Here is a 13,757-nt window from a genome sequence, read left to right on the forward strand (position 1 = left end):
TTCTTAATTAGCGAAGTTTGGTGGGGATTCTAAATGGTCATTTTATAGCCCCGGAGTAGGCGATGCCATAACAGTTTTTAAAGCAAGGTAAAATTCGTTGTCTAATACCCTGCAGCGCGAGGAAACCTGCCGTTTTTTTTTTTTTTTTTCGCTCAAAAACAAAACTCGATGCTTGAGGAGCGCAGGAAGCCTTGAACAAACGCAACGTCCGCTGGTGACGCAGCCCATTCGAAATGTACGTGCTATTTTCGCTAGCTAGGAAGCCTCGGTGCTCAGCATAGACAACAGCCAGCGTTGCCTTTTGATTCACTGGGCGGAAGGCAGAGGCTAGTCATCGCCAACTACGCAGCTGGCGATTTTAACATGCTGTTAGGCGCTGGCCTGGCGCTCTGCCAGTGCAGTTACCCCGGAAGCAGTCCTTTAATTTCCATTCACATTACGTTAGCTTCGTTGAAAGAACAAAGACACGCTTTTGTGACCATGCAGAGTTTTGTTCTGCGGCGCCGGTATCGTAACATGCAACTCTTAAAAGTTATTTTTACGTGGTATTGGCTTGACAGCAAAAATAAACGAGGGATCCGTAGAAGACTACTTCTTGGCATGGTAACGCGACGTTGTTTCGTAATAGCTTCCGTCCCATTTGGTGTAAGAAGTGCTGGCCTAGGATTAGGAAATCTTGAATTCAAACTAAGTTTAGCTGTTTTGAGTCATGTAACAAACAGTGAACAAAAAATGGTTTATTTCAATGTTTGATTGAGTTGTAGGCTTATTCGGGTACTCCACGAAAGTAATGTCATTTTGAACAACAATACAGAATATTTATATGACGTTCTCAAATTGCTCTCCGTCCATTGCGATGCACAGACGAAAGCGCTCTTTCGTAGAGTTCATAGTAGATAAAAGCATCTGTCTGGGAATATTGTCGAGGGAGATTCTCACACGTTGCTTCATACACTCGAGGTTGTCTGGTTCCGTCTTGAAAGCCGCATTTTTAACATATGCCCAGAGAAAGAAGTCCAAGGGGGACAAATCGGGTGACCTAGGCGGCCACGGTGTGGTTCCACTACGGCCATTCCACTGGTTAGGGAAAGACCCGTCGATGAATTCACGAGCCGGCGGAGAAAAATGCGTCGGGGCTCCGTCATGCTGGAACCGCATAGTTTTCAGCAACCCTGAGGCAAGCTCGGAGACGACGTCCTTGAAAACGCACTTTGTGTGCTTCTTTCCAGTAAGGTTTCCGTCGATGAAGTAGGGACCAACAGTGCGGCCATTATAAATACCACACCATACGTTCGCTGACCAGCTTACCTGGTGCTTATGCTCACGAAGCCAGTGGGGGTTTTGATCGTACCAGTAATGTGCGTTGTGCAAACTGACATTCGAATCCATACAAAATTGGGCCGCGTCAGTCCAAAGCACTCTGTGGCGAAATTCCGGATCTTCTTCGCATTGAATTGCCGGCGCTTATGGAGCTGGGTTCACTCCATACGGGATGACAATTTTCCTGAACACCTGCCTCCAGCCTGACAGCGACGATGCCAGCATATCGATGTCAAAATCATCGGTTGCACTGGCTGGCCGCTTCCTTTTCTGTGCATGGACTGATCCAGAGGTACTGAACCGATTAAATATCGATACGAATGTGGGGCGAGCTGGCACAGGACGGCCGGGATGTCGGGCAACAAACAGCATCGATGCCAGCTCCGCGACCTTTTTTACGCTCACACAAGCCAGTACAATGTCCACTTTCTCGACAACGAAGTACTGGAGTTGAGCTGGCGCGACAATGTTCACAATATTAACGCTGCGGCGTTGATACCTTGACTTTTAAATTGACGAGGTGACACCAGTGGTACGGCAATGACTATGTCGCACGCGCACTCCGAAAGCAAGCACTTTAAAGAAATAGAAGCGTGAACGCGTTGTCTAAAGTTCAGTTTTTGATACCGATACGGAAGAAACATTGCCGGCGTCGTCCCATTCCTTGCGAAGCCGGTCCTGTGCGGAGCGAAGAGTCGGAGCTAGGCGCGCCAGCTTCGGTATTCACCAATCTTTCTAACAAAAGGCAACATCCAGCTGCTAATAACCGACAACAGCGAAAACGAAAGACGAAAACAAATTCCACGCCTTTCGGGCTGTCGGCTTTGGCAGAAGGCATCAAGACTCCCGGTAATGGTATATAGGGAGCTGGTAAAGCAGTTTTTGCAACCTTGCCTAACGCTCGAATGTATTGTATGACATCACTTTACAAGTTTGCATTGTCATGGCACGAAAGTATGGCGACAAAAATGCAGGTTTAGTTCCAAATAACCTACTGTATGTATAGGCGCGTGCTGGTTTTATACCTGGGTTCTACCAGTATGGAGGCTTATTGAGCCAAACTTTAGCAATTGAGCACAATACCAGTAACGTGGTCGTTTCAAGCTCGCAGGCTGTGCTCGTATACAGGGCACGGCGCCATAACCGCTTCATCCACAAAGTAATCGTGGCTTCAACCTCGTCTGGTATTTGTAGGTGTAAACCAAATCATAAAGATTTAGGAATGACACACCCATTTTCCATTACTGCCTTTCTGTCCTTATGAAAAGTCAGTGCGGAGTGTAAAAAGTCGGTACGGAGAGGAGCTAGTGCTAGTCGGTTTGCATTATTTCTGCAGGTGAGCCGCCATAACATGTTTCCAACATATCACACACGCACGCATGCACACACACGCAGCCACGCACGCGCGTACGCACGCATGCACGCACACGCACGCACACGCACACACGCATGCTAGTCACGTGTACGGTAAAAATAAAGTAACACTGTTTGTTCAAACCTAGAGGGATCTTTACGGTACATTTCCCACAGCCATATCTTCCCAATATTCAGATATGCGTTATACAGACAAACCCGACTATAACGAACCCGGATAGAGCGAATTATGCTATATATCGAACAAAAATAAATCAGTTACGGAAATGCACGCGAAACATATTCCTTACAACGAACTTCACACCTGATATATCGAACTCGGCGTGCCTAGAATGGCCGCCAAATGCATGGTCTCGGAGCGGTGTTTGAGATGTTGATTGGCCGCGACCACTGAGCAAAGGCCGCGACTGAGACATTGCGCCTCGTATGAAATGACATGATGCCCGACACTTTCCGTAACTGTTTCCGAAGCGCGGAACTCACGACGGAACCCGCCCAGTCAGTCACGTTCGGACCAAGACGGCAGCTCGTCAACCTTCCCGATGCTATGCCGAAAGGAGTATCCTTCGAAGATTTCGTGAGTGTCGACGACGACGTTGCCGTCACTGTAAGCCCCTCGGACGCGGACACCGTCAGCAGCACCGTCGTAATGCTGATTAAAAGCACCGAGGAGGCAGAGGATGTCGCGAGTGAAAGCCGTACGACGCTGAATGAAGTGCTTTCGGCAGTCGATGTCTTCCCCTAATATTTCTTTGATATTGAAGGACACGGACTCGAACAGGTGCAAACAATGTCTCGTGTAAAGAAGGCTGTGCTAGTTGACGCTGCCAAAACGAAAGGGAAAACAAAAATCACCGCTTTTTTTGGAAGTACGCAGTTAACTCTTTCGCTACCGCGCCTATCAAAATCGATCAATTTGATCGATACTTTTGGGAGCGCCTTTTCATAGCGTTCCAGGCGTTTCTCGAACAAGTAAAGCTGTTCGGAGTTAGATCAGAAAATGGCCTTTCAAAATCAGTTTTGTTTTCATTTTTGCAACGGAAACGTGATTTTTGACACGCTTTTGAATCACCTGGTTGTGGAAAAGGGGCGTGGTCATCGCGCCTCAAGGCTACCAACGAAGAATGCGTGCAACTCGTAATTACTCTGCACCAGCGCTTGTTTTTTGCTATCAGGGCGTGAATGGGGAACTAGCAAACGATTTTCAATCGTCAGGTTCACGCTCTGACAGTAATAATCCCAGAAATCGGCTGAAAATGTCAAGCAGTGCCTGGTTGCAAAGCTACTTTATGATTTTAGGCAGTTTTATTGCCTTTGCGCAAGTTGTCCTAAGTACTCTGGTAGTTCTACTTACCCCAGGACCATTCCCAAACAGTTTACAACAGTTTCGGTTTCGTTTCTGCATCGCGAAATTCATATTTAGCTCAACTACGCAGTTACCCAACTTCAAGGCTAACTGCCATGGCGCCTGAAGCGTCCGCGACTGATCCTCGAACAAAGCACGCCGCTCCTAATTTCCCCCCACCCTAACCCGATTTCTGCGATAAGAACTTCAGATGCAAGTCAAAAGGTCACACCCAGTCGCCAGATATCTGTTCCGCCGAGGACAGCGCTTCAAACCGGCCTTACACTGCCAGCTGTTCGCCTTCCAGTTTCGTTTTCATGCGAGGGTATATCCGGGTGTCTAATGTTGCCGCTTAGTTGAACTGTCTATTCGGACGGAGTCTCTGATAAGTTTTTGTACTGTTTCATTTGAAAAATGTTAGGTGGCGCTGCAACAGAGGAGGCTCGTTGTGCTGATCTTTTTTAGCGCGCGACTGCTACTCGGCCAAAGATCGCAGGGGACGATTCTAGCTCATCGTACCTCATTTTTGCGAGCAAGGCTACAATTGCGAGTAAGAAGATGATAATAAAGCTCAGCTTTATGTTTTGAGAGATAACTGACCGTGAACGACAACAAACATCAGCCACGGCGTTCCGTTTTCAACTTCATGCATGTTTTTTTCTGCATCGCGTGCTTGTCCCAAATATTGTGCTCGCTGTAAATGCAAAGTCAGCCATTGGCAAGATGTTTTTACGTTATTTGGGGGCAAATTGGTGCCTCTGATAACGTCAAACCGCCAGATTTATTCCAAGGAACCACCCAAAATTGCACAGTTTGAATTAGAGGTTGGGCTTCACCGCATGACACGAGCACCGTGCGTGCTAACATTTTTTTTTATATCTGAAAAACTGTTCCGCGCAAGTCGACATTTTTTTTAGGGTGTGTTTTTGAAATGTTTCCCTGCAAAATGTATATTCTAATTTTTTTCTACTACCGGTGGTTTGATATACACAACTCCTTTTTTATCATTTTTTTCGACAACTTGACAAAACTTTTGATTTTGATATTTTTTTTCACAACTATGATATATGAAAACCTTTAAAAAACTGGTGTTATTGGAAAGGCCGTTAAATAATCTGCATTTTGTGCTCCTGCAATTAGTGCCTAAATAATTTTTTAGCAGAAAAAAAAATGTTTTCTTGGACCCCCCAAAATTGGTCAATTTTCTGCGGTAGCGAAAGAGTTAAGGCGTTAAGGCGGAAAGTAGCTTTATTATTTGCAATAAATCAATTGTTTTATGTATGGTAATGACATACTTTATTTTGTTCGTTTGTGCATGCGGGGATGGCAAGGAGATTCCCCCGTATTGCAAACTCGTAACAATAAACTCGTTATAGGCGGGTTCGGCTATATTGAACTATTGGATATATCGAACTAATCGTGGCGCATGTTGAAGTTCGCTATAACCGGATTTGACTGTTAATAGAACTACGCTCAAGAGGAGGAGGAGGAGAAGGAGGAGGAGGGGGAGGAGGAAACTTGAACTGTAAAATCGAGCTGGATAGTGGGTGGTGTCCCCAGCACAGGACAACAGAGCAAGTAACGCCGCCATAATCCAAGATTTGTTCTTTACGCCTGTAGGGGTCGCAAAACAATAAACAGCTGCTTGGACATATTCATCGCTTTCGATTCTTGTTATACTGGAAGCCGGCACGTATACTATATATTGCGTTTGCTAGCGAGTATACCAAGCTTTCAACGCCGTAATCATGTCATCACCTTTCGGGTTGAGAGTCAGTTCTCTTACGGTACGAATTCGAGGCACAAAAGCCGCCTTCGAGTACTCTTGGCAGCGTTGTCTGCGCCGTTTTGCGGCGGCGTAGCACAAACCTTCTCATTGTATTTTCATGCGAATAAACAACGCACGCTGCGGATATGCACCTTCTTGCACGCAGCCATAACGAAAGCCAATTTGTGAAGAAGGGACTGCATGCCATACTGCCTGAAGAAAATATCTACACGAACTTTGTGAGCCTCCCAAACATCCCCAAATCTCCTAATAAGACGTCTGTTACGGTGCAGAAAAGTTAGAGCATTGGGCCAGGAAAAACATTCATCTGATACAAGTCAACAACGAAAGAATTAGAAGACATTCGTTTTATTTCCTGCTGTGTGATGAGCGTGTAGGGGCCCGCTGCTTGGTGCATAGCATTAGACTATTGAGTCTGCATGTGAGCATCCCAAAAATACTTTAGAGAAGCGATTTTTAATACTTATCGTGGAGCTCTGAGCCCTCTCGCAAATAAGCTAGAAAGGACGAGTTACGCACGATCTTGTGACCGATCCTCTGAAAAAAGTTGTTCTCTCTCTCCTCGTGTGTTGCAAACTTGTGCGGGATACAGCTTGAAATTCTTCAGGGGTGTCAGAAGCTTGAAAAATAACTGAATAACAGGAAATTCGCTTTTTAATTAAGTAAAGCATCAAAGCGGGCCATATCTAGCACAGGCACTGCTGCCCCTCACAAGCGGAGTGTAGCAGACGACAGCGGCGGCGAGTATGTATGCATTCGTAGGTGATCACGTGCGTACGTGCGTGCCTACGTGCGCACTCTTGCGGGGCCGCTCCTCACCTGGCCGAGTCGTTGCTGGTGCGGTCCGTGAAGGAGCTCTCGGTGGCCAGCGAGCCGTTCTCGAGCGAGGCCTGCCTCGGCGGTGGCGTCGAGGGCAGCTGCAGCGGCCGCTCGGCGGCGGCGGCGGACGCGGCGGGCTCGGTCGAGAGTCGCGTTCCCGATATGTGGAAGACCTCGGGCCGCAGGGGCTGCACGGGCTCCTGGCGGACCACCACGTCGGGGGGCGCCGCGACGGGGCTGCTGCCTCCCGACGCCGACGCCTCATCGGGGTTGCCCATGGACCTCCTCGAGGATCAGTGCCCGGCTGGCCTGCTGCTGCTGCTCATGGGATCACCTGCGTGGGCGCAACGTTGATCGGCGTTAATCAGTGCGGCACGATGCACTCGCGTGTTCCGTTCATGCACTGCACCACCTCCAGCCATCTAGTTCCATGCGGTTTTACGGTTGATTAATTGTAGGGTTTAGCGCGCCGATGCAACGCAGGCGATGAGGCGCGCCGTAGTGGAGGGCTCCGGATTAATTTTGACCACCTGGGGATCTTTAACGCGCGCCGAAATCTCGTACACACGGCCGTTTATGTTTTTCGCCTCTGTCAGAAAAGCGGCCGCCGCGGCCGGGAATCGACATGCGGTTTTACGGACCCCGCTAAAATTTGCCCTAGAAAGCCTATGTCAGCACGATAAATTCCGCTTACACTTACCCTGGACGCTAACAGGGGCTCGTACGTGCATATACTGAGACATGCACGTTCACTTGCAAGTTAGATATTGGTCTTTTAGGAACCCTAAAAAAAGCAGCAAAACAACAAGCTGAGAGCGCTACAGAATCACGAGGGAAGTCTTCAAAATTCCGAAACCATGCACCTTCCACGACAGAGCGCACTCTCGTTAAAAAAGAAGAGGGAATGTGGATGTCTCGGCACGGTCCTTCGAGCAACCCAACGAAAATTAAAATCGACACACGGTTTGGCGGCGTTTAACGCGGATTCAAGTACGAATACAGCATACACATACCGCCTTATCACACCCAGTTTCATACCTCCAACAGCGGGTATACACTCTGCGGGTACTTAACCCTTTGATGAGAATACGCAAACAGCATTCGGAGTACGGGCACAGATTTATTGTGGTTGACCATCCTATGCTCGCGCTCTAATGTAACTGGTTGATTGATATTTTGATTGCCTGGACTGCGGGCATGTGCCACTCTGACGGTACGCATCGCTTTGCTGAAACAGGTGCAGAAACTGTCGGATATGCGGCTGCTACCGCTTAATGTCTGCGATGTCAATTGGTACCCGCGCATTGCCGTACAAGGAACACAATGAGTCATTTTTTTTTTTTTTTGGATGGGTACCGGTTGTTGGACCTCAAAGCGTGGCGTTAGGCCTAATGTTCTACGTTTGGGCCTACATTAAATAACCTTAAAGTTTACCTTTACGACATGCCAAGCAATGTCATACTCGTTGTACGCTGGGCTGAGACTGACAACGTTCACCTCTGAACTTGACGTTAGGCTTAAGGACGGGACATCGCTTGCCCGCTCCTCAACCTTGTGCATCAACCTCGGCGCGAACAAGTAATAACGGGAAAATGCTGGAGGCTGTACAAAGTGGCTTCACAAAAGAGGCTTCTCTAAAAGGGTTTCACAAAGCAGCCTTCGCAAATTTTCCGGTGAAACCGCCCGGGGTTGTCTAATAGTGTTTTCGCAGTAAAAGACAAATCTGTTCAGCACCGGAACTGTATTGTGGCCAGCGCTGGCAGCTGGTATTCGTGCGACGACAAAAAAGGAGAACATCGTAAGGAACGTAACTGCACTTGTAAAGTTACATTCGATCTATAACAACGCTTCGGTTATTGTCGAACTCGGTCATCTACGAACTCTTTGCTCGGAGCATGCTCTGAAACTGAAATATACAGAATTTGGACGTCTTCGTACCGAGATATAGTACTTTTTTTGTGAGTCACGATGCATGGAACGAGGACTCAAGAATAACTGAATTGAACACCTCAAGGAGTTCAAAAAAAAAAAAAAACGAAGACCGTGACGTATACATGACAAACACGAACACTGAACTTCAAATGTTTATTGCGAAGATGCCACAATTAGGGGTATTTGAAAAACAAGTGATGAAGGTCAAGTGAAATGCAAGTATTGCGCGGAACAAAATGAATAAAAAAAGTTGCAGGATAACTTCTCATCGCTCGCACCCCTACTGCAATCCCACAGCTGCTGCCTATGGCAGGAAAGCAATCTCCTTGCGGGAAATTAACATTTACGGCGAGATTACAAATAGATCGCCCCTCTCACGCAAAGCGATCGTTTTCTTGATATAAGCGACAGATGTAGGATTTCGCGGTAGCGGCGAAAGCGATGTGAAGATTTTACAGTGTTCCTGCGTTTTCGTATATTTTCTTCTGTGCAATATGTATTTTACTTGGCATCGTTCATCTGTTTTTTTTTAATCTTCAGTATGCTGAAAAAGTGTTTAAATTGTGGCATCTTAACAACACTTGGAATTCAGCGCTCGTGCCTGTGGCTCCTTTGTCTAATATTGCGTACTAATTATTTACTCATCACAGATTACCAAGGAGACAGTACGTCACTTTGTCCACTTATACATCGGTAACGCCGATAATGCGAGCAAAGATCCCATGATCCAAGTGTTTGTGCGTTGCAACTGTATAGGAACACTCGCCGGCACGATGAAGTGAATCCGAGATTTATCGTGGATAACAGAGGAAGAGGTGGGTCGATACGACCACGTTGCAAATGCCGTGAGTTTGGAAAGAATAAAACCACTCACCCTCAAAACCCTTAACGAACGATGCCCTAAACCCCAACATACTGTTTACAAGCGAAACAAAAATGTAGTAATTAAAGCTCGCGCACATACCATCGGTAATTTATAACGCGGGGTCAAACCCAACACCTCCAGGTAATTGATTTCTAACAACAAATAGCGACGTCGCTCTCAATGACGCTTGGTAGACGCAAATAGCTCATAATATCAATAAATCACGTCTATTTTTCGCTCATATACGAACCAAAAACTTTTATTTCATGTGATTCAGGTAATAATGTCTGCTTATTGGGGTCTTTTTAACTCTAAATTGACTCCGCCCTGGTAATGCGATCGTGCTTCTATATTTATCCTACCACAGAAATATCCTCGTATGCTCAAGTGATAAACTCCACCTGTACTGAAGTGACTGTGTAACTGGCACACTGTTAGCATTCATGGTCACTGTTAGTTGTTGCTATTCCTTGACTCCGCAGAAAAACCAACGCAACGAAAGCCCACGAACACGCAAACATGAATGTTGTCGTTTGGTGCAGTTTCGACAAGCGTGCCGGTGAAATCTCACGAAAAAGCCAACGTCATTCCCGACATGCCTCAAAAAGCGAGCTTTCACTACATATTATATCACATAAAGAAGGGGAAAAAACCCGCAATAAAGCTCGAAACACTGCTCCACCAAACCATAGTACAAGTGTAAAAAACATCAACTGTGTGTATGTCGGACAAATGCGGCAGTTGGGGTGCATGTCTTTGCTCAAGAGATATACAAACTATGAGCCAGCGCTTAAGTTGGCAGCCAGGGCGTTGACTGGTACCGCAAATGGCGGAGTGGAAGAAGAGAGTGCACGCACGGGTGAACAGAGCAAGCAGTGGATGGGCGGAAGACAGCAGGACGACCGAACAGCAGTAATGGAAGCACTCCCGTAAAAGAACGCATCAAACATTGCAAAAAGTCATTCGCAGCGAAGGTATGGTGCTGCAAAGAAGAGCAATGGACCTTGCTCCTGTCTATCGGGCGACTACCGTCTCGTAACGTCTTCGACGCAAGCGTGGTTGCATGAGCACCGTCAATCCGCACGAAACTGCACACAGCGTCCAAGGTGGCTTCGGCGAATCCCGAAGAGGACATTCCGGAAATACCTGAGTGGTGTTCTTGTCTTGCTGCTTCCAGTATAGTATTGTCCAGTGGAAGATGCAGAGGGGAGCTCAGGGCAGATCGGCGATACGAGCTCACGGTGAACGTCGGTCGGGTCGGGTTCTAAGCGCGGCTTCCTTCTTTTCGGGGACGTAATCAGTGTTTCGGTTTCGCGCGAGCGACGCCGCTGTTGTCCTCGAGGTTCCCGGCGCGCTCAACACCATAGTAGCTGCGGCGCGCACCTACGGTTGAAACCGGCGCTGCTGCGAGCGACGGGGCGTCTGGCGATAAGAAAGCGCGGCAGTACAGCACCTCGGCACATCTGAGTGCTTTGACAGACAGGGGCATTCCGTGGACGCCTTTCTTGAACAACAAAGGACGCTAGTTCTCCGTAGAGAGAGAGAGGGGGGGGGGGGGGGGAGGGAGAGGGAGGGAGGGCAGCCGGGCCAAAGAGTCGGTCCTTTTGTCACAAGCAGCGCTCAAAGCGTGCCGATCAACGTCATCGCCTGCGTAACGAAGCCGTTGCGCCTGGCGCCGCCGTTGTGACAGCTGTGACCACAGCTCGGAGGTGCTTCTCGCGATTGTCTCACGCGCTCACTGAGAAAATTTTCCGCTCGAATGAACAAAGCATTCTTTTCTTTAATTTTTCATTCCATCGCTCTGGGTGTTTTTCCACTGCAGGAATTATTTACTAAGAAACCGCTACGCTTACAGGCTTCCTGACTCCGTTTGCTTGAGCCATAACTTTAGCGATGTTTACTGCTTTTTTTTCTCTAGCAACCATCATTCTTCCTCGCCGTAAGTCGACTTTGACGTAATGAGTGTGACAGTGATGAAACGCGAAAAGAAAATGTGTAAGGACGTCATGCGGGTGTGAAACCGAAGCACTTGCGTCTTTATTAGTTCTTTGCCATTTAAAGGACCGCTACACGTGAAATTATCGGTTGAACTTATAAATTTGACACTTAAATGCGAAAGGCGGCAAGCAAAAATCGAGAAGAAAAATAGTTCGAAGAAAGTGCCTAGCATCAGACAGGATGTGTGAATATACACCACAAAAAATTCAGTTAAGTGCGCGAAATCTATATTTTTTTCCTCGTAGTGCTTATAACTACATGTAGTGAGGAGGTGGGTTATTGACAATGCCGCTTAAGCCAAGCACATTTTCATCGGAAGCTCCTAAGCAACCTCTGCTAGCGCTCATGTTGGAAAATTTCATGTGAGTTTTGATTGAAAATATCTCCCTTTTCCGACAAAGAAGCTCGTGATCCACCCCAGCTCTCCCAGATTGGACCAGCAACAAAGAAAAATCGTTTCCCCAGCTTTCTGGCCTAAATATTACAGTCAGCGAATAGCATGGCCTAGAAACTTTTAGCGAAGCCTATGCGCGCGTTCCAAAGGAAGTATGTTTGCCGATATTTAATAAAAAAAAAAGGAACAATAGAATCAGTTATTTCTCACATTCACGGGCATAATGTTCTCTATTTCGAGGATGAACCTATTGCTACAAGTCGTGCAATTGAAGTCAATCTTCCCGCACACAACTGAGGACTGTGATATATTTTTTTCGCGACTCGACACGATCATCTTCATCGGCAAAGGAAAGTATTGACGGGGCCGCTCAAGTAGACCGTTAATCGACGCAAAGCAAGACGAGTGAAAAGCCTTCTAAATGTGGCCAGAACCGTGCAAGACTGGGCGCGCAACCGGGGATATATTACCTGCGTCTACGTCTGAACTAAAGCCACTAGATCAGGTTTATAAAGCAAAGCTGTTCTAACGTTTATCCTCGTAAGCGCCACTCTAAACTGGCCCGTTGTTGACGGCGGGAGGTCTAGACGGCTGTTCCCCATTCGTTTCCACGATTACCACCTGAATAGCAGTGAAACCTGTCCGCAGTTAAACTCCACTCTAACGTAGTCTTATGATTTATGGGGAGGAGAAACTGGCAAATAGCGTACTCTTCATAAATGGGAAGAACGAGAGACGAGAGGATGATCTGTATGGCCGCTCAAAAATAATGGTTGACAGTTACGAGGAACCGTGTATGCATCACTCATGCTAAGTACTACAACCGCGTGTCAGCACCGTCGCCAAGCCAGAAAGCCTTCAGAACATTTTGTTTTTTTTCTCTCAATAACGGTGCAGATGGTTCGGGCCGTTGAACCGCACACGATAAGTAAGCGCAGTTGTCAAGGGCACGACGAAATTGGCAAACCAGAGCGCGATGCTGGGTAGTCAAACTGCACGAATGCCAGTTGCGACACGCACAAAGAGCTAGCGTGCGTTGCGTTCGTCAACCTGAATGCCAATGGGACACGCAGTACGGCTTTCTTTTTCTCGCTTAGTTGGCTCGATTAAATATTTTGCGCAGCATATACACTATAAAGAAAATGCCAGATAAAATAAATGTCTCCTTTTTCTTTCTGCGTTTCGATGATGTTCACATTGCTCTAATCGTCTTAACCGACACTTCCAAGCATACTAGCTGGTCTAAGGTAATGCGTAATCATCCGGTACAGCGCGCCTCACAGCGTATGAGAAACCCCGGTGCATTGCCCTGCCCTTCTCAACATTCATGTTGACAACTTCAGCGGCAGTGCACTTCTTATGATGCCACGATCAAAGGAAAGGGTAAGCATTTCGCCTGGCGCAGACGTCGTCACAGGTGGTTTGCTAAGATTGCAGGATGAGCCGGTTTGGTGCCTAATGACGAGGATACTCTCTCAAGTTAAATAAAACTCGCGTCAGTGCCCAAGGTGCTGGAGCAGGGAAGTATGACCCACCGCGGTGGCTCAGTGGCGAAGACGTTGCGCTGCTGAGCACGAGGACGCGGGTTCGTTTCCCGGCCGCGGCGGCCGCTTTTCTGATGGAGGTGAAAAGCCAAAACCACCGCGTGTACGAGATTTCGGTGATGTTAAAGATCCCCATGGGGTCAAAATTAATCCGGAGCCCTCCACTGCTGCGCGCCTCATAGCCTGCGCTACGTCGGCGCGTTAAACCTTACAATAAATCGAAGTATGGGTTACTATAACTGCATCTAGAGATGCGGGCTAAGTACACAAGAAACACTCGTGGAAAAACTTCCGTGTGGTTTATGGAGTCGCAGGTTCTGAGAACCCCATATGGCCGCAGTCATTCCTAGTACCTCCATTTCAAACGTGCCGACCTC

At 47.5% G+C, this 13,757-nt stretch overlaps 1 protein-coding gene across 4 annotated transcripts in view; it reads right to left on the reverse strand.

Moving 5' to 3' along the window:
- Bdg (sodium-dependent transporter bedraggled) overlaps positions 1-13,757 on the reverse strand; it is a 210,753-nt gene that overhangs the window by 28,179 nt on the left and 168,817 nt on the right. For 3 of the 4 annotated variants that reach the window (XM_077682554.1, XM_077682552.1, XM_077682551.1), the window contains one exon: positions 6,648-6,981. In XM_077682554.1, the coding sequence (XP_077538680.1) occupies positions 6,648-6,925 (278 nt within the window). In that variant the 5' untranslated portion in view covers positions 6,926-6,981. Of the gene's footprint in view, positions 1-6,647; positions 6,982-10,590; positions 10,947-13,757 lie in introns of those variants that run through there. The other variant, XM_077682553.1, reaches the window with a different exon arrangement.

This window comes from Haemaphysalis longicornis, unplaced genomic scaffold (assembly GCF_048455015.1).
Source record: "Haemaphysalis longicornis isolate Haplotype H1 unplaced genomic scaffold, Haemaphysalis longicornis Haplotype H1 scaffold_9, whole genome shotgun sequence".
Taxonomy (NCBI): domain Eukaryota; kingdom Metazoa; phylum Arthropoda; class Arachnida; order Ixodida; family Ixodidae; genus Haemaphysalis; species Haemaphysalis longicornis.